Source organism: Aulonocara stuartgranti, assembly GCF_965226115.1.
Source record: "Aulonocara stuartgranti genome assembly, chromosome: 4".
In the NCBI taxonomy this organism is placed as follows: domain Eukaryota; kingdom Metazoa; phylum Chordata; class Actinopteri; order Cichliformes; family Cichlidae; genus Aulonocara; species Aulonocara stuartgranti.
In genome coordinates, this window is record NC_138942.1 from 7,087,969 (window position 1) to 7,108,946 (window position 20,978).

At 40.0% G+C, this 20,978-nt stretch overlaps 1 protein-coding gene across 4 annotated transcripts in view; it reads left to right on the forward strand.

Annotated features, from left to right (window-relative positions):
- The window catches only part of asic2 (acid-sensing (proton-gated) ion channel 2), a 427,006-nt gene that overhangs the window by 279,155 nt on the left and 126,873 nt on the right, over positions 1-20,978 (forward strand). The window contains exon 1 of one of the 4 annotated variants that reach the window (XM_082529059.1): positions 9,617-11,988. The exons of the other annotated variants lie outside the window; for them this stretch is intronic. Within the exon in view, the coding sequence (XP_082385185.1) occupies positions 11,296-11,988 (693 nt within the window). The 5' untranslated portion in view covers positions 9,617-11,295. Of the gene's footprint in view, positions 1-9,616; positions 11,989-20,978 lie in introns of those variants that run through there. 4 annotated transcript variants of the gene reach the window in all.

A 20,978-nucleotide genomic window follows, 5' to 3' on the forward strand; every position in this document is an offset into this window, starting at 1 on the left:
GCCAGCCACCCTTCGGAGGAAGCTCATTTCTGCTGCTTGTATCCGCGATCTCGTTCTTTCGGTCACTACCCACAGCTCGTGGCCATAGGTGAGGGTAGGGACGTAGATCGACCGGTAAATTGAGAGCTTCGCTTTTACACTCAGCTCCCTCTTCACCACGACGGACCGGTGCAGCGTCCGCATTACTGCAGCTGCAGCCCCAATCCGTCTGTCGATCTCCGGCTCCCTTCTCCCATCACTCGCGAACAAGACCCCGAGATACTTGAACTCCTCCACTTGGGGCAGGAACTCATCCCCGACCCGGAGTGGGTATTGAATCATACCAAATGGATTTTATTTGCAATATCTAATTACTTTTTCATTCATTTCATGTTCAGTCATTAAATGCGTTATTGTGGATACTGCAACTAATAATGCTGAGCGTCGCCCTGTAGCCAGGTGAGATATAAAGGTGCTAATTTAGTGGTGATTTGTATTCATTACAGTTGTGAAAATCGATCTCTACAATACAAATATAATACCGCTATTCAACATTGGTTGAAGTTCATAAATGAGAGAAAACTGAGCAGCACCAGGATTTTCTCATCAAACTGTGCTTCGATTGTTTCTTTAAATATTCTCCTCACTCGCTGCTTACAAAAGATTTTTGATTATTTTATTCAGACACATTCTTCTTGTTCTCTTGTGTTGAAGTGTGAAAAAAATAAATAAATAATACATGCAGTGCCAGTATATCCAAGCTGTTCATATTTTCTTCCCTGTCTGCTTGTGCTTTGTCCCTCCGTGCATAAACCTGTAGCTCTTAAGGTAGACTCGACCTAGAAATACGAAGCTCTGAATAAATTAACTTGGGGTTAACATAAAGTCATCAACTCCCTAAATGACTTTGGCATATGCCATCTCCCCGACTCTCATAAATCCCTGCGTCATTAAAATTGCATTAATTATGAAGTATCAGTGTTTGACAATTCTTTGCATATTCTGAAATAAATTAGTGTCGCATTTGATCAAAATTAACTAAATCTTTTAACCATCAGTCACTGCCACGTCTGCTACATCTGCCGAACACTTCCACTCACTTTAAATCCAGATGACGTTTTGCTCAAAGTTGCACAAAACGAATCACTTCAGAGACATCGTTGTTATTTTGACATACGTTATGGAGATAAGGACAGATGGATTTCCATGGCTGCATTTTAACAAAAGCGTTGACTGCCCTCTGTGTTTTCTCTCTTGCTTCACCTCAGCACCCTCATCTGGCCTGGCTCAGTGTCAGCTCGGCGTTTGCTGTTTTTCCATTAAATCATCTGCCTGAAACATTTTTCATTTCCATTTATTATGCAACAGAATGCATTCAGAGGTAGACCATTAATCCATCTCGCTTAAAAAGTAAACTTTGCTTCTACTGCTCAGGTCAGACAGCTCTGCGGTACCTTACCTACATACTTAATCTTTGACTAAATTTGGATCTCGTTTTGTTTCGCTCTAAAATTACCATGGAAACACAACACCCCTCTCAACATAATTATACTTTTTAACATGTATTAATAAAGGCTATTTGTATGTTTTTTGTTTGCCCTGTGATGCACCTTTTTTTTCTAGTGTGCAGGTGTAAGCATGTCGGATGACTCGATGTCTTGAAGGTTATACACGGCCCATTTGACTAATGGCCCGACTCTCTGTACATGCTCATGCTAATCACTTCTCTGATTGATTGTGGTGCTCCAAAGCACTAATGGCATCATTAGCTGGAACTGTTGTGGCAGTCTCGGCTCTGAGCTTTCAATTCCCTAACAGAGATTTTCTTTATCCTTTCTGTTGTTATTAAGATCCTAGACTAGGATGGGTTCATTTTAAATTTAATTGGCTTTATTTTTAGTAAAGGTGAAAAACGTAGATCCTTAACCCCGAGTGTTGCCACGTTCAGTCTTTGGTCATTCTGTTAGTTAAGCTGTAGCGAGTGTTACCATGGAAACCCTGGAACAAATCCTGTTGTAAGAAAAATGATCAGAAAAAAATGAAGAGAGAAGACGGCAAGCAAAGCTGCAGTGAGACTTGTATCATTAGTAAGGGAATGATACATTTGCACCTGGATGCTAATTGTACGTAAACATGATGGACTTTTTTTTTCTTTTTTTGCAGGGGGTAGGTGAGGTCCGGGACCTATAGTGACACAAGTGAAACTTTGCTTTTGGTGTACTTTATGAAATCCTGCCAATCAGAAGAGAAAAAAACAGCTGGAAATTCAATTCTTGATTTAACAAGATTTTTATGTGTCAAAGCTGCAGATTCTGTCTTCCCAGCCATCTTAAATGTGCAGCAGAGTGATTTCTCTCATGATCAATCAGCTGTCTGAGCTCAAAGGACCAACATGCTAATCTTTACCAGCTGTACAAGAGCAAGCTGATAACTACCAAGTCACAGTCTGGCACACTCAAGAAGCTGTGAGCATGCATGGTGAGAGTTTTTAATGTTTGCTAGTTGCCCGAAGCAAGAAAGAGAAAAGTTTTAGCTTTATTTGTTGCACATATTTGTGACTGCTTTCAGAGACTTTGCCTATTTTCATGATAGTGTTACTTTATTAATTCAGTTTGTGCTTATGGACTGTATTACCTTGAAAAAAAAAAAAAACAAAGTAATTTCACCTGGAAAAATACGTGACATGCAAAGTTTAAGTGTTGATTTATGGGTAACTTTCAAAGTGAGTATAACTGGGGAAAAACGGACAAACCCATTGTAGAACCCAGCTAGACTTGCTGATTTCACTTGTAGTTTCGATGCAAATAATGCAAATTTAAGTACCCTCATTTTGTAAAAAGGTAGAATTAAAATAGTTTGCTTATTGCATAACAGCCAGCAGTTGGTGCTCAATAAGTGTTATGGCAGAAACAAACATTGTAAATTAGATTTCACTGACCTAAAGTTACCCCCATTACTATTTCTACCAACAGGTCTGGGCAGTGTTATATAACCGTTCACGCCCTATACAACAAAAGAGTGGAAAAGTTGTGAAAAAGTCAACTGTGTCGGTATCAGAACTGAGTACAGTATACCAGAGTATCTCAGTCTTTCAGAAGTAAAGATAAGAATTGGTTCTTCTTTTTTAAGCTTGTGTAGGAAAATATTTCCATCATAAACTTGATAATCTCTAGATACTATCATATTGTAGTAACCGATAGTAACAGTTCCAGACAATTATCTATAAGGGAAAACTCCAGTGCTGAATGAGCATGATCTACTAGCTAATACCTCTAAGAACTCCTTAAAAAATGCATAAAATTAAATAAATAAATCACAATTCTTAAATGGCTCACAGCAATGTTTCAGTAACACTTCTGAAAATGTGTGTTTATGTTCAGTGAGCAAAGATTGTTCACAAATGCAAGTCAGAACTCTACCAGCACCCAAACAAGAGCCAGTAATGCTGCCATTGCCATCTGGATACACAAAATCTGAAAGTCTGTTTGAAAATCAAGAGTACCATATCATGCAAATTAAAGAGAAGAGGCATCATGTAGCTTTGTGGACAGGCTTGAGTAACATGATGTCACATAATTGTCTTTAAGAAAGGCCTTGCTTATTTCTGCAAGACAATGTCAAACCACTAGAGTGCTTTGAGTACTCCGGGAGAGTAGAAAAGCGCTATATAAGAATCAGTCCATTTACCACTGCTAACCAATTTATTTTAATGCATTATAAAAACAAACTGTACAAAATTCAGTTGAATATAGAATTTCAATGACTTGCACATTATGTCTTTTTGCATTTAATTCAATTTCCAGCAATGCTCCAACAATTATGGAAACAGGAATGCTTTTAGTGTTAAGTTTATCCCAGGGTAAGACATCAATTGTTTTCTGTTGATTCTTTGGTGTGCAGACTGAATCATGGCCGGGGTTATCAAAGTGTGTGGATGGCCGCAGGGAGCCATAAAGGTTAGGAGTGTGTTTGCAGAGTGGAGCTGGGATGCTGCCAACCTGTCAGACAGTGTTTAGCTAGTGTCAGTTGGGGAAAAGTCTAAGTGTAACTGAAGCTGATTGTGTAATCATAAGATAAGATAAGATAACCTTTATTAGTCCCACACGTGGGAAATTTGTTTTGTCACAGCAGGAAGTGGACAGGGGGACTGGAGTCCAGCTGGATGAATGACACACCAGTTTTGGGGTTATTAAAACTGGGACATTCATTGAGATGTGTGCGCGCCCACATTTTAAGCACCGTCCCCTTTTTTGTTGTAACTACTTGCTCGTCAGATTTTAAATGTCCTTCTGCTCTGTCTAAATGTGGGCCAGGTGTGAGGATAGATCTAAAGCAGCTGCTTCCCGCTATTTTTAAATCAAAAAAGGTGGTGGTAGTTTAATAAAAAAGAGCAGCAGCATGAAAACAAACCTAATCAACCATGAAGCAGATGAAAAAAAAAGGATAGTGTTTGCCTGGCTTGCTCCCTTTGTCCTCAAACGAGAAGCTGATTTTGGAGGTAGCACAGGATCCGTTTGAATAACAACTACGAAGAGGTTCAGTGACTGTATAAAATTATGGATACTGGGGGGATAATATCTGATGTTTGTTGACAGGTCTTGGTCAGTCCCACACACCTCATCTCTGCTGGAGGCTTTAGCAACTTGAAGCTTTACCAACTTGAGGCTTCATTAACCACTATTAGCATTACAAATATGAACGCCTGACTAAGCTGCAGGTGTCAGCTTTGGTTGTTGGTAATGTAGGTGGAAGGATTTGTCAGATTCTGTCCACTTTACTCCAGCAGTCTAAGAGTACAATGTTAATGATGTGCTATAAAATTCCCGATTTATTTTAAATAAGTTGTGGTTTTGAAAATGAGCAACAAAATCAGTCAGACAAATTGATGTGTTATATAAGATATATGGAACATCATAATCTACTCCCTAATGATGCGGAGAATCAATTAAAAACATTTAGCAGTGGCAGCAGATGTGGCATAAGTATATTGAACGAGCAGGTGAAACCTAACATCAGTGGTCTCTTTTTATTGAGCTGTGCCTCGTTATGTTTCTGTAACCACTGACAATTAATAAAAATAGAGGTGATCATGTTCAGCACAGTTTGCTTCTGTAATGTTGGGCGATCGACAGCACCGGTGTTGTGGGTTCCTCCAGGCCACCCTCGAGCCATCAGGGCTGGAGTCATTCCACTTCCACCTCTATTGATTTAGCAGAAAATGAAGTAAATCTGCTTTTCATTAGCCGGCGAGGAGCTAGTAACCCTCAGTTATTTCTCTCTAATTTTGACAAAGAAAAATATAATACGTACATTTAATAAAATAAACGAGTTCAAAATTCAGATTAAATAATAGCTGTGCTCAGTTTTTATTCTTAGGTTTCTAAATGTGTTCTTAATATTCTTTTTGCACTACAATTGTGTGTTTTTATTATCAATCCCACAGATATCATTAGGGCTTCATGCAATTTAACATTATTTAATCTCAACTTAACACCTACTGTGCAAGTTGAGCTGCTTTTAGACAGTTGCTGAAGTCATTCGCAGTATAGAAAGCTAGTTTTAAAATAAATCTTTCTGACTATGTGCAACAGAGCTCCTGTGGTTTTTTCTTAACACAAAAAACGATGCTTCTTTTTCAGCCTGCAGGCTAAATTACAGCATCTCCATCACTGCTAACTGTTTTCTTGCTGAGACTGTTTTTTTGGTGGCTTTCTTTGAGTGATGTCACCTCCTGCTCCGACAGAGCAGACAGCTGCGCCGTTTACAGGTAGGATGATCACCATGAGCCCTATTATTCTCTATGTGACTCAGACTTTTCAATCAAAATGAGTATGCAGGTGAGTGCAAAGGGCAACTTCTGTAATAGTCGGTCTTGAGTAGAACCAGTTTTTTCTGAATTTGGCACAGCAGACTGATTGCTTATGTTCAATTAAGCAACATGCTGATTTGTGTTTTACTTCAAAAATATACCAGTTATTTATCTCATTCTGTTCACTGAAAAAAGTAAACATTACTTTTAGCTACAAAATTATAGTCCTGTATATGTGACTTGTATATATGTCTGAACACCCCTATGCATTTATAGTCCTCTTCACTAAGACTGAATTTCGTAGCTGAAAGTGGCAGTGATCAATATTCATGTTAACTGATTACTGAAGGTGTTGCTACTGGTAACAAATCCACAGATAACTGCCACTTATCTCACGTCCTTTCAGCTCTACAGTCTCCTTTGTTTGTCTCGGTTTACTGTTTTTAAGCGTCTCACCAGCATTTGTCTTTTGAGCCGCTGCACATGGAGGCAGTTTGTACAGAGTGACATACTTTATCTAAACAAACAAAGTAAAGAAAACCGAGACATATCAGATTTATTTAGCTTAATCCTCAGAATTTTATAGAGCAAAAGAAATGTTGCTTAAAAATACACTGATAAGATTTTGACTACTAATGAGGTCAGTCTTTTTGATTAACAGAAAAAGAGTGACTGCTTGGATAAAACTGGTGTGAACACTGTGTAGGTTTTACAGAAAATGCATTTTAGTGGGTGATTCTAAATGTAAGAATAAGTCACTGAAAAACTTCTGGAAAGTGTCTCCAAGGTCTATAACAGAGAAATGTTTAGTAAAGGTTTAGTCTGGCTTATTTTTACACACAAAAAATATCTAGAGCAGGTGTTGCTATAAACCAAAGAGACTGCCTTCTACAGGAGAAGAATGCCGGAGGACAGTTCTGCCTGCATCAGCTACATCAAAGACACTTTTTGTGTTAATGCAAGGCAGCAGCTGTTTTAAGGTTAAATCAATTAAGCTAAATTGATGAGCACAGCAGCATTCACTACCTTTGTTTGAGTATATGAATTCTTTGATGGGGAACTTGCTGAGGATTTCACTGGAGCCAGTTTTCTGGCCTCAAATGAGCGCCACACCTCAACATGTTGTTATCCCTGATACAGACTCGAAGATGATAGACAAGACCAAGCCAAACCTCTGTCACATCACAAAGGAAGCTATCTCTAGATGGTTCTATGAACCCTGACAACAACTATTAGATGGAATAATGATTAAATGAGCTACTATCATGAGACATCAGTCTTTAAGTTTTAATCAGTAGCTACCCAGGGACTTATCTTTGTATTAAAAAAATAAAAGCTTTAGGTCCAGCTGGAAGATGGAAAGTGAAGCTGCCCGCTAAGCTTTTTTCTCTTGATGACAAGTGTTGCTGCCGTTAGTTTGGAAAAGTCTAACAGCTCAGAAAAAGCCACTGATTGCTTCGCCTGCCACCGCTAACATTTTAAATTAAGCTGGGGTTTTGATTAATGGCATCCCAGCGCATGTATACTGTTTTTCTTTGCCTCCTGTGTCCTGCTTGCCCTTGACACAGCCTCACCTGTGCATTCACCAACAAGGCCAGCGTGGAGCTTGCCCTCTTGTGAATCAACTACAACCTCGCAGAGTTCCTGTTTAACTATTAAGTGTTTAATGCAGGCTTCTGAAACATTCTAGGCCTCATTAACATGAATCTATGAATGTTTAATTGTGGTTTGTATTTACAAGCTGCTCTCTCGCTGCCAGTTTGCCACTATGTGGCCTTTGATCTTGTGACGGTGCATTTGACTAAAACATACCGGATTATTTTATAGGAGTCACATGCCACGATGCTGCAGCTATACAATGCGGTCTAATTGTATCTGATGTCTGGGCTGGCTGTGTCCCTAATTAATCTGTGATTTCCCTTATGTTTTAGAATTGCAAATTGGATATATTGAGCCTTTGAGCTGTTCGTTACACTGGCTGCATAGCTGGACTGAGAAACCCTCTTTATGGCTCCAAGCTAATTATTCAGCCTGTGGATCCAAGCTCTGGAAGGCTGCCTCTGCCTCTAGCTGTAGGCAGTGAATGTGTGCGTGCTTATGCATTCCACCATAGCATACAGTAGGCGTTAGAAGAAATATGTATACATGCACGCATTTGACATTCCAGATTTCACACTGTGTTCCTGTTCTTTGTATTTTTGCTGGTTATGCATTATACATGGACCTGTTTTAACGTTTTCACAGTGCACGTTTTGCTGTTTGGGAACGATGCGCTTCATTATGTGTGCAAATGCGAGCACATGCCAGTTTGGATTTCTGTGCTAATTTCTCTTGACAGCTTGAAATGTTTCTTTAAACTTATGTGTGGGCTCTATAGTTCAAAGTTAAAAAATGTCTTATCATTACGCATTCAAAGATGAGATCACAAGAAGTTGTCAAGCAGCGTTCGAGAACTTTCAGCTGAACGGCAACAAGCAACACGGTTCCAGTCAAAATCATGTCAAACCCACACGCGGAGTTCGATATTCACCCCGTGATGTTAAGAAACCGTTTTATATTAATTAGTTTGGTCTCTGGCATTTATTATATACTACTACAAAAATTATCTAAGATCCTGATAATTATTCAGAGCCACCACACATTGCAGGTTCTGACAAATTATACAGACGGGTTTAAATTCTGAGCTTTATTTTACATTTTTCTGTAGAAACAGAGAGCAGCTTAGGGGAGTTTAATGAAGCAATCTAAAAAATTAAAATGAGGTGGAAAAATAGCCTTCATCACACAGGGAGAAAATGGTCTCCTCTATAATTGGCACAAGAACATTACTGAATGTTAATGAGTGAAACCTTGAATTTTACAAAACCATGCATTGCAGGACTCGGTGAACAAGAGCCCTTACAGCGAGTTGGCTCTGAAGCTGTCTGTTTACTTGTATTGACGAAGGCTATTTAACTTGACTGTCCTAAACGGAGAGTGCTTGTTGGCGCAAGTGATATTTGCAGACCAGGAATGCAATAATCCTTCACCATTAAAAAAGGAAAAAAAATGGTACAAAAGGTGGGTTTGCATCCGAAACGAGGTAATAAGATAACATTTTGTTGTGTGGAAGGTTGTTCTGCTCAGAGCCACAAAGGACACGCTCAAAGACTGAACTATGCCTCTACGTTTTATGAAAAATAAAATGAGCTTTCTCAGAGAATTGAATATGCAGCCTCGCTTGGTATGTATTAAGGTCGTTGTCTTTATAGAACTACAGAGGCCACCAGCGCTACTTACAAAGAACCAAATAAATTAAAAATGGAAAATATGTGTAAAAAATGAATGATTTACAAAGTTTTTTCAATTCATAGCACTAAACATACCATTGCCAGAGTGTTTATTTGGGTCATATCAATTTTGCTATCGAGATATTAAAAAAAATAACAAAAAAATCAGTGGTTGTTCCTTAACCTGAGTTTAGATCTCAGGTTATGGAACAAGGACAAATGTACGTGAAATAGAGCAGCTTGGAATTAATCAAAAGAAAAATGTGTATATATAATTTTCTTTTCGCTTATTATTTTGCTAGACTAAAATGTCTAAGGTTTAGTTGACCATTTCAAGTTAAAGTTAAGAGAAAAATCCAGTGAATCTCAATGAGCAGGTCCTTAGCTGAGGGGAGACGGTCCCTTTACTAGACAAAGTGCTAAAAGTCGGCAAAGAGTGCATAACCCATTTTATTCCAATCCAGTTTTTCCAAACAAATTTAAAATCTCTATTGCCGGAATAAAAAGAATGAGATTAAAAAAAAATTAACCCAGAGAACAAGAGATTCTACGCGTGGCTTTTGTGCACTGCATGCACACAGCAGCCTCTCATCGCTCTGAGGCTGTGTGGCTCAGCAGCAGCAGCAGACAAACAGAGGGGGGCGAAGGACGGCGCAAGTTAGCACAGAGAGAGACAGGCGCTCTCATCAGTGACGGGCTCACTGGCTGCGTGGACAGAGCTGTGGCGCAGGAGGAGGAGAAGAAGAGCAATGGGGGGACAAGCTGCCTGAAAAGCAGAGCAAAACAGAGAAGCAAAAGCGTGAGAGACATCGAGAGAGAGAGGGGGAGAAAAAAGAGAGATCACAGAGAGGAGTGAAGTCATTCAGACCAGGGAGAGGGAGCGAGCTGGATGAAGCTGACAAGGACACAGAGAGAGGAAAGCGCACACAGAAGCCTTTCCTGATGGAAGAAAAGCAAGGGAGTGCTCGGACAAAGTGAAAAAGAAGAAGAGGAGGAGGTGGGGGGTGCCCGACAGGAGGTCGAGCTTACGGGGCTTGACTGACATAAAAGACAAGAGGAGGAGGAGCATGAGGGCAAGTTGATGGATTTGATTTGGAGAGAGTATTTTTAGAAGGAGGAGCGGAGACATGAGGGGAATATTGAGATTAGAGATCCTGTCTGTGAGTGGGGGAGAAAAAACTAGGGGGGAAGAAGAAGAAGAAAGAATAACAGGAGACAGATAAGGGGGAGAGATGTTGAGATGTGAGTGTGACAGAACAGATTATCTCTGGTCTGGTTTCCCGCAGGAAACCGCTGTGAGTGTTTGTCCGTGTACGTGCATGAGTGCCTCCTTCTCCATGTGAAAGTGTGTTGTGGTACGTCTCTAACTGTGGCCGCGCTGCTGAGAAGCAGGTCCGCTGCAAGATGAAGCTGTCCCGTGTTTACCTGCAGGACCTAATAACGCCGGTTAAAACAGAGTTCAGGGACAGACGAGGAGCGGATCAGTGACATCAGAAAGAACTAAAGGCACCAAAAGTGAGACCAGAAAATGAGGATCGTAGACTTTTGCGAATTCAATTAAACCACATACTTAATAGTGACAAGGAAGTGATTGCTGCCTCTGGCTGATGAATGCTTCTGCAAAGCTGTGAAGCTCAAAAACACATACTTAACCCAAAAGAAGACAAAGCACAGCGCTGGAACACGGCTCTTCTTGCGGACTGCACCACACCAACCAATTCTGTCCTCTGTCATCTCATTATTTTAATTACCTTCCCTTCTTTCATTTGTTTTTTGTCCTCTGTACTAAGCCCGTGGTATTTTGTATTCTGTCCTCTTCTCTCCCTCTCTCCTCCCCTCCCTCTTCCTCTTGCCTTCGCTCTCTCTGTCTCATCCTCTCTTGTTCACTGTCACCCTAACTGCCGTGGATGCTGGAGTCATTCATGTAGAAGACACCTTGCTTGGAGCACATTTGCCTAGCTGATTTTTTTTTTCTGTCCCTGCTGAGCTGGATGATTGGAGCACTCTCACATGGAGAGACCAAGAGAAATGACCAACAAGTAGCTGCTGCTCAGTTCAACAGAGCTCCTGCACCAATAAGAAAAGGCAGTTTCAAAACACACAGCTTTCTTAAGGTCACTTTTTGTGTGTGTGTGCATGCAGTGTCAATGCACTTCAAAGTCTATAGGTCTGTAGTGTTTTTTAGGGCCAACGCATATCCATGTGTGGATTACAGTAGTGGATTTATCCTGGAGCTACATGTGGGCCCCAGCCCTTGAGGCCTGGCTGGGAAATGAAGCCTTTCCCGCAGCTTTAGGAGCACTGTGGACAGCGATGGCCTTGGAAGGGCGCTGTCTCCGGAGGGGATCCCCGGCCATGATCAGAAAAGGCCGTCAGCGGCTTCATCCGAAGCCAACTCTGGCCCAGGTCACTTCCACTCTGCTGTCAAGGACACGCCTACACGGTTTGCGGCATATTTGCGTCCCTGGTGGCTCTGTGGGCCGCAGGGCCTTCTGGCTTCTGGCACTCTGCACCTCTGTAGGGTTGCTTTTATCCTGGTCCTCCAACCGCTTACTCCACTGGCTTTCCTTTCCCACATACACGCGAGTCCACACTGAATGGGCCAAAGAACTGGCTTTCCCTACAGTCACTATCTGTAACAATAACCCTATCCGCCTCTACAAACTCACCAAGAGTGACCTGTACTTTGCTGGCCACTGGCTGGGCCTGCTGCTTGCTAACCGGACAGTGAGACCCATGGTTTTGGACTTGCTTCAGGAGGACCGTCACACCTGGTTCAAGAAACTGTCAGACTTCAGGCTCTTTCTCCCACCCAGAAACTTTGAAGGGACCAACCTGGAGTTTATGGACAGACTGAGCCACCAACTGGATGACATGCTTCTGTCCTGCAAATATAGAGGAGAGCCATGTGGAGCTCATAACTTCTCTTCTGTAAGTCGGCTTCTTGTGTTTTTCTTTCTGAAAGCAGTAAACTGCAGTATAAAAGTTAAAATAATATTTGCATCATGCTGAAGCAACTCGTCTTTTGCGGTAGTCAGCCTGAATACACAAGACTGTAAAATCTGTTTTATGCATAACTGGCTGTTAAAACTTTGTTGGTCATCATAGAAATGTTTGAACATCATTTTCTGCATTTATTAAATCACCACCAGACCTCTTGGCCAAGAAAATAACCAAGGGATATGAGTTTATGCATTTTCAGAAGATTTGTTTCGGAAGTTGCATGACAGTAGCCATTATCATACATTAACACAGATGAAATGGGCTAATTATCGGCTCGTGGGCAAGAATGGCTATTAAACGACCCCTACATATCAAAAATGTTCTTTAACAGTACTGCCCCAGGTTAGTTTACTGCCTCTGTGTCTGATCACTCATCTTCTTTTTCTCTGCGGATGTGAGTTTGGTGGATTTCTGTGCCCACACTCTCTCGTGGGCTCCCTTGCCATGTTTGAACCATGGCAGATGTTTTCTCTGTGGAAATGTTGAAGCTCAAGCTGTGTTTTAAACTTTTTTTCCCTTTTCTACTATGTACTCAGTGTTGGAAACAGAAGGAGAAAGGATTAAGTATCTGTATGAAATGCACACAAATCTAAACAAATCCATAGTGAGCGTAATTATAGTTGTTTTTTTCGACTGGTGACAATTAAATATATTTGGATTTTACTTTTTAGGTTTTAGTTTAGACTTTTAGTATTTATTTTTTGACATCATTAGTGGCTTTGTCTGCTTTTACTGCAATAAAAAAGGAACCAAGACAAAACATCACATACAGCACATGGTGTGTGCTGAATGTGAAGCTGAAGAAAACAATTAGAACTCCACGGATTTATTCAAAGTCTAATTTGAGGTCTTGAGGAGTACATGTAGCAGGTGGAATATTAGTCATTTGCCATGTGTTGACATAGATTCCTTCTTTTAGAAGAAGCTAGCGTTACTGTCTTAATTGCTATCATTTTGGTTTTGAATGAAGACAACAAATCTGACAAGAAGTAAATTTAGCAGATCTATGTTACCAAAGACTTTTCATTTACTTCTGCTACTAGTGCTGCATTAGTGCTCTGGCTGAACAGTTGATTGTCAAGTGTCATTGTGGGTAGTCTAGGCTTCAGGTTTCAGGTTAATGTCAGGTAATGCTTTCTTTACAACAGTTTATTTTAATTTACTTTAATGCTGATTCTTCTAATGGAGAACATTTTACCACAGGTTCAACATGAAATTTTTAGAGATTCAGTTCAGTTAAATTCAACCTATACCTGTCTGCCCCTGTGTGAAAAAGTGATTGCCCTCCTGAACCTAAACCTAATAACTAGTTAATTAACATGGTATCTAGCATGGACTCAAAACACTGTGGCCAATCCTATGAAGGTTTACCAGTATTCCAAGTTTTCTTCATTTGTGGATATTGGTTCGCTGCAGTCCCAAAGGCTTAGTATCCCTTTACAGATTGATAGATATCAATAAGTTTGTTGTCTAAAGCTGTTTCTTTAGATCGTGGCATGATGTGTTGCTAGTTTTGTTTTTTCCTTCTTCATCAATACTGTCAGACTGGCAGGACATTTCAGGTGGTATACTCACAATTACACTAAAAATCCCAGTGAATTACAGTTGTTGTGTTTAACAAGAAAACTATAGCTAACTGTGTTTTTCTCTCTTTATGCTTTTGAATAGAACTGAGCAGACCATCATCATCATTATCACTTCAGTAATGAGATTCAGAGATGAATAGCTTTTTAGTTGTTCTTGTTGTCTAATACAAGTTCAGTCTTTTAGTGTTTAAGCTCTTACATGGCTTGCCATGCAGCCTTAGAAACAAAAGCTGAGAAACAAAGCAGCATAATTGCATTGCTTCGAAACCTCCTTACAGTAAAGCACAGATTATAAAAAAAAAAACTTAGGGTTAAGGGGAAAATAGATTTTAGGGATGTTCAAGGAGTGTGTTAAATGATAAAACAATATCAGAGATTGAAGAGCCGTCTGAAACCATTAGTTGCATTCTTAAATAACCAATAACCAGAGGTGGCTGTAGCTCAGGAGGTAGAGCAGGTCATCTTCCAATTGAAACATTAATGGGTCAATCTCTGCCCATTCCAGTATGCATGCCACAGTGTCCTTAAGAAAAAAGTATCTCAAGTTGCTCTCCAATATGAGCAACTTGGGCAAGGGTGAATATTATAAAAAGTGCTCAAATGAATGTGTGTGAATCGGTGAATGACACTCAAAATATAAAGCGATTTCAGTCCTCAGGTAGAGCAGGAAAGCGTTTTACAAGAATCAAATCACATTTTGAATGCACTTACATGCCATTTTAGTAGACATACACCCATTTTCTATCTACAGACACACGATGGTTTCATCTCTTATTTTCCACCCTGGTGTATTTTAGAACTTCCAGGACAAAGAAGGACGGAGAGCAGTGCTGCCATGTGAAATAGCTGTAGCTCCAACTAGTGATGAGTGGCTGCATAGCATCTTAGACCAAAGAGTGAACTTAAGTTGTGCATTAATAAAGTTTGAATAATTGCTGTAGCCAATTGTATTAATCATCCAGCTGACTAATCGCACACATCTCGTTGTTTCTGTGTGTGTGCATTTCAGTCAAACTAGTTTTCGTTAGTTTTACTTATTTGTCATGCTGAACTTTGTGTTTACTCTGTCTTTTTGTCCTTTGTCAGAAACAGGACAAAGTACATCAGAGTGCTGCCATGCAAGTTAAGTGTGCAATCAGAACCATGCCCCAAGCCATCCATTAATTTTTTTAAGAATGCTGATGATTGCAGTAAAGACAAATATATATTCTTTTTGGTTTAAATTCAGATATTTGAAATATTTGCAGCAGTAGAAAGGGCTCGTTGCTGCTATCGATGTCAAGGAGAAGCATTCAGTTGGTTGGCTGCAATATAACAATGCAAAACTTTTGATACTGAATCCATTCAGGATGTGAACTGTTCAAGCAGCAGTTCTGTCCTGAATGATTTTCTTGCTTTCACAACATACAAACGTCCAAACATAAAGACTCAATCTGTGCAATCTATCTCCATACCAGTAAATCCAAAAGGCAGAAACCATAAGGAGCTAGGTTGATGCAGCGCTAGCACAGTTTGATCCCCAACCAAGCGAGAATTAGCGCATATTTTTCACCATGTAAGTTTCCTTATTTAGTTATTACATGGATACTACGCCAGCTAATGATAAGTTTCTCTGCAGATCACATTGATGCTCCAGTCCTGTTTTCTTTTTCATCTTGTTGTACCTTAAAGTGGGCCTCATGGTGTTAACGGGCCTCAGTGGTTTTGCTAATCTCATTAGCCTGCTGCTACAAGTCAGCAAAGACTCCCTGAGGCCTATTCATTATCACTGTATTTAAAGCAGCGTCGCTCTAAGACCAAAAAAGATGCAACAGCTAGATTAAACAAGACATAGGAAGTACACGTACATAGACTTGTGGTTAAATAAACATGAGAGAGCTCTTTTCTTTGTGTGTAAAAACTGTCTTAGTAAGAAGTGGGAAATGCAGTTTTAATATGTGTTGGTTATTACAGAGTACAGAGGAACCTTTGAACTGCCAGGCAGCCTCTGGTTTGAGTGGGAGAGGAAGGAAAAAGGTATGACAAGAAGTTGGAAGTGAGTGATGGCATTAAAAAAAAAGCATCTAGTTGATCAGGTCGCAAATACAAATGGTTCCCATAATTCTGCCCAGCCCTTATAGCAGCAGGATTTCATGTGCTAAATCTACTGCATCACAGCGAACTAGTAGAAAGCTGGCAAATCAATAAATCTCTTAGCTCCGTGCTGTGGTTTATGGTGGTCTGTATTGCTCCCACATCTCCAATACTGATGTATTCTCAGCCACCCCACAGCTAGTCCCAATAGCGGGGGATGACAGATCTGGAGAAACGTGCCAAAGGCCAAGCAAACTGTTCTCGGCATCCTCAGTGGGAGTAGCTGATACCTTATCAAATCCCAGGTAACAGAGCCACTTCCTGTGATGAGCAGATATACATCTCCACCATACATTTAAGAGCTCCATCAAGGACAAGATAACTGCACCTGCAGTGACAAATTAAACATTGCTTGGAGTTGGAGAGTAGCACCTAATCATACTCCAAGTAGGGAATGAAAAAAGGTGAACCTCCCTGTCTGCCCACTGTAATGTATCAACTCTATCTCAGTAGAAATCTCATAACTGAAGAGCCACATTAATACTGCCCTTCCCGCCTGTGGGGTTTGACTTGAGGAGGTTCATACGTGTTTTTGAATTGTGAATTATGCAGTACATGTATCAAATATTAATGAATCCAAGTTTTTCTTAGAGCTGGTATATTCTACTTTTAAATCTGCATCTACAGTTTAGAGTCTTTCAGCTCGTTGTTTTGGCTTTACAGCAACTATTGTTTTTGTTTATTCTTAGCAACCTTACAGCTTCCTCTGCATGCCGCTCAGCACCACAAAGCAACTATATTCTGTGTTTGCTGGATGCCTAAATTTGAAGTTGATTATATACGTTTGCCTCTTCACAATATAACATAGACATAGCTTACCCTAAATCCTTTTGTTTTTGTAAATCTGCTCAGGAAGGTAGTTGTTAAGTTTAGTGTGACATTCAACTGCACTAAAATAAGGAAACCCAGGTTCCTTTTAGAAAAAGATTTGAACACAAATCCTTTGCTCTAGTGAAATCTAAAGGTCTCTTGTGAATTTTAGCAGTAATCTTTTAAGCATACTTTAATTTTTCATTAGCCTCATCTCCTCATTGTGTTTAGTAGATGTCTGCTCAGGGTTGCACATGACAAATTTAATAATCTTCTATTGGTGCTGTGGGTCAGGCATGGTGTAATGGACGATGGCTTTAACGGCTCCTCTGTTTAGTGTCTTTGTCTTATGTGACCCCTTAACAGAAACGCGCTTCATTATAATGCTAATTTTCTAATGTTTGTTGTTTTCTCTGCTCACAATGACATTAAAGATTTTTGCACATATACGTGTAAGCAGCATCCGTGCTTGCATCAGTTTGGTGACATGACAGTTACAAAATTAAACAAAATAGATGGAATCCAAAAAAACAGCTAGTTCTGTGTGTTTGTTTGATTTTAAGTGGTTTAGGTTTTTAGGTTTTTTAGGTTTGACGAGAGCCAGTCAAGAACCTGACCTATTAAACCAACTGAATCATAAAGCCCAAGTCATGATCAGCAGAGTCAAAAGCAGCACTGTTTAGGCCATTGATGACTTCAGGAAAAGCTGATTCTGGGCTATGATTGGACCTGAACCCTCACTGGCACATATCACTAGATGGCTTTTCTGAAAACATCCCCAAAGAGAATTGTCTACTCCCAAGATCAAACTGGGAATATTTTATTTCTTATGTGAATGCGTAAACTGCTACTTTTTGCAAAATAATATTCCTATTTTTATTGTTTTTGAGCTGAAACAGAAAGTTTGTGAACATCATAGGGTTTTTTTTTTTTCACTTTTTTATTTAGGCAGTAGATGTACTTGCAGTTGTCTTGGGGCTATTTTCAGCTGAACCTTCCATTTTCATTCTGGAGCTCTAATTTTTTGCAATTTTATTGTCTGTCTGGGAAAACCTGAGATCTGCACCACCTTTTGACTTTCCTCTTTTACTTTCCACACCGAGCCTATAAACACAATGAAGAGGCGTATTTGCAGAGGGCCCTGCGAAGCCACCTACAAAGCCTCGTCAATCTCCACTGAGCCTGAAGAGGCCCCTGATTGAGTTTTAAGCACATCCAGGTAATAATGCCGGTCTCTCCTGCTTTCGTTTGTCACAGACCTTTTTGGTAGAATTCCACAAAGTAAGACCATAAGCTATTGATTTGGCTTCAAGTAAACAATAGTGGGAGTCAGGTGGAAGCTTCAGCTCCAACGAGAGCAATCTCATTAACACAGGTGGCCTGGTGCTAACCATGCTCCTCAGCCCCAGTCCAATTTCCCTCTTCAGAACAGATGGCCTGAGTGGTTTCATGAGCTCCAACTTCCAGGTTCCACATTAAAAACCGTAATAGTACTGTGTGTATGAATGGCCACAGCGCGGGTCATTGATATGCCACTAGATGCAGGCGGCATCCAGTAGCTGTTTGACTGCAAGCACAACGAACAGTCACCTTAATCTGCCAGCGTAATTCATGCCTTGAATGCAGATGAAAAGATTATACATGGTTAGTATTCATAAGGTCGCATCAATGCATAAACCACAAAACTTGTGTAAAAGGTTAGTGTTTGAAAAGGAGAGCTAATGGATACTGTTCTGTTCCATGAATACCATTAGCAGAATCTGTGTCCAGTCTCCACTACACCTTATAAAGGGTGTGAGTTCCAGCAAATGAGCTTTACATGGTCTTTCTTTGTAATACTGCTAAGAAAAACATTTGCGTTGTTGAGCTTCTCTTAGGAGGCTGTGACTGAAGCAGTGGTATATCAAGTAATGGCAGGGTCGGTCTGATCCCGACGCTCTACACTTCGAGACATGTCATCAGGAAAGACGTTAAACCCAAATTTCCTCTCAGTGCTCGGTGCTGACACGCTTTTGTGAATAAGAATTCCATTTTAAAGTGCTAGCTGGGATGTAGTTAAGGTTAAAGGCACAACATGTGTTTAGTATATTTAACATTTATACAGCACATAAGTGATGACACATTGCAGTGATTGCAGTATTTAAAAAGTATGTAGTTTAAAACATTTCACCATTTTCTAGCTCATTTCCCACATACACAAATTCTGCTCTAAAGATATGCATACAACTACGCCCACAATTTAAATCTATATTCATTGTGAGCACCTTTGGGCAAGAAATACCTTGCCCAAAGGTGTTTCTTTTCCCACCTGCAGCACCATCTCCGTGTTGTGCACATACAAAATGGCCAAATAGCTCAGTGCTAATGGACATTATATGAGATCCAGCATTTTGTGTAGTACAACACAAGCAAAGACTACACTGGTAACATTGTCTCAGAGATTACCCTACAGTTGCATCAACAACTCTGTGACAGAAAGTCAACAATCACTAAATGTTCTAAGCTTTGCAAAGGTAAGATGTTATTGCAGGGATGTTTTATCAGATTGCATTACATTGCACTTCTGTATATTTTAATTTCAGAGCACAAAATGTAAGAAGAATATTAAATGCATTTCAGAAGTATAGAGACAGTTCAGTTTTCCAAAGTCCCCCCTGTGAAACACACCGACATCATCTCTACATCACATCACAGGCATTTTCTTTTTGGACTGTGCTCAGCATGCTTTTGATTACATTACATTACATTACAATTTATGTTGATAGTACTCAAGCTTTTGTAAAGTGCCACTTACACTAAAACATTCCATAAACTCATTAGATTTTCTCAGCATAATTAGATGTGTTTATGGGTTTTGAGACAGGTGAACTTAAAATGTCTAATTATGCCACAACAGGAGGGCTTATCAAAAGCTCTGAAGTGTGATTACAGAGTTAGTCGTTTAATGATCAAAATACCTTGCAGAGAAATTCAAAAACAATATTCCAACTTGTAAGTTTATGCAAACACTTTTTACAAGTCAAAAAAATTATTACTATAAGATTATATGAAACCAACCCAACATTTTTTCCATTTCCCTGACAAAGAGAATTACCCAAGTGAATTAATTTGACTCTGCGTCATTTACATCAGAACGAGGAATAAACAAATTGCCAACACAGCTCATAATGCAACAACTGATTCACATTTTCATTGTATCGGGAGTGGTAATTGTTGTAGTAGCATTTGTTTGAGTCACAGTTTATAAGAACAAGAGTGGGTAGTTTTATACACACACACATATATATATATATATATATATATATATATATATATATATATATATATAAATTCTCCTCTCGCCCCAGCGGGCAGTTCAAGCTTGGGTCCTTTACCCGGGGAGCTTGAGGGGACTGCGCTCTTCTGGAAAGAGATCTCGGATGTCATTCCTGGGATCTGCTGGAGCCATTCACCTAGCTTGGTGAATGGGAATCACCGCACCTATTGCTCCGATTACCACTGGGACCACTGTTACCTTCACCCTTCACATCTTGAGCTCTTCTCTGTGCCCTTGGTACTTCTCTGGCTTCTAGTGTTCCTTCTTCCTGATGTTGCTGTCATTCGGTATCGCTACATCTATCATTACAAGCCATCTACTTCTGCTTGTCTATGTAAGAATTTAATCAGATTGCAGTTCTTTCTGATCCTTTGCTTCTGTTAAAACAAAGTACAGCAGTAACAGCCCGTGTGTTAGAATCAATCATATAAACAACCGGTTAGTGCTTGAAGAAAACAAAATCACGCACAGACGGGGTGGATCATTCAGCAGCAGGCACGGCACTGACACTAATATGGGCTTCCCAGCATGTGATAGTGGCTCTGTGTGGTTCTCCTCATAGGAGTCTCTTATCATATGACAGGGCAGCAGTCAACCCATGCAGCCAAAAACACACTCATGCACACACACATAAGATGCTATTAAAGTGTGAAGAGAATGGCGTAGCTGCATGTTTTCTTCCTCACAGCGGCACTCTAAACTTCACACCTTCTCTCTTTTTGAATTCACAGTCTACCCTAAAAGCCTAATTAAGTATTAAGAGGCACATATACAGGAATTAATTTGGCACTGCACAAAATATATATAATTTCTAACACGCTGGAAACAGGCCAAGAACATATTTCCAACTTATTACATCCCACATACAGTACATTCCAGATTTCACGTTCTGAATATTAGATTCAGGGCTCTGCAGTCCCCTAAGGGAGTTATCATGACATACAGAATGACCATAGAGTACATCATTTTGACCTTCTTTTAAAACTTGCTTTCTTCCATTATATGGTTTGTGTTTTTTTTTGATTTAAATCAGCTGGCTTGGGTCAAAATGTGTCTTGGCATTAGAAGATAAA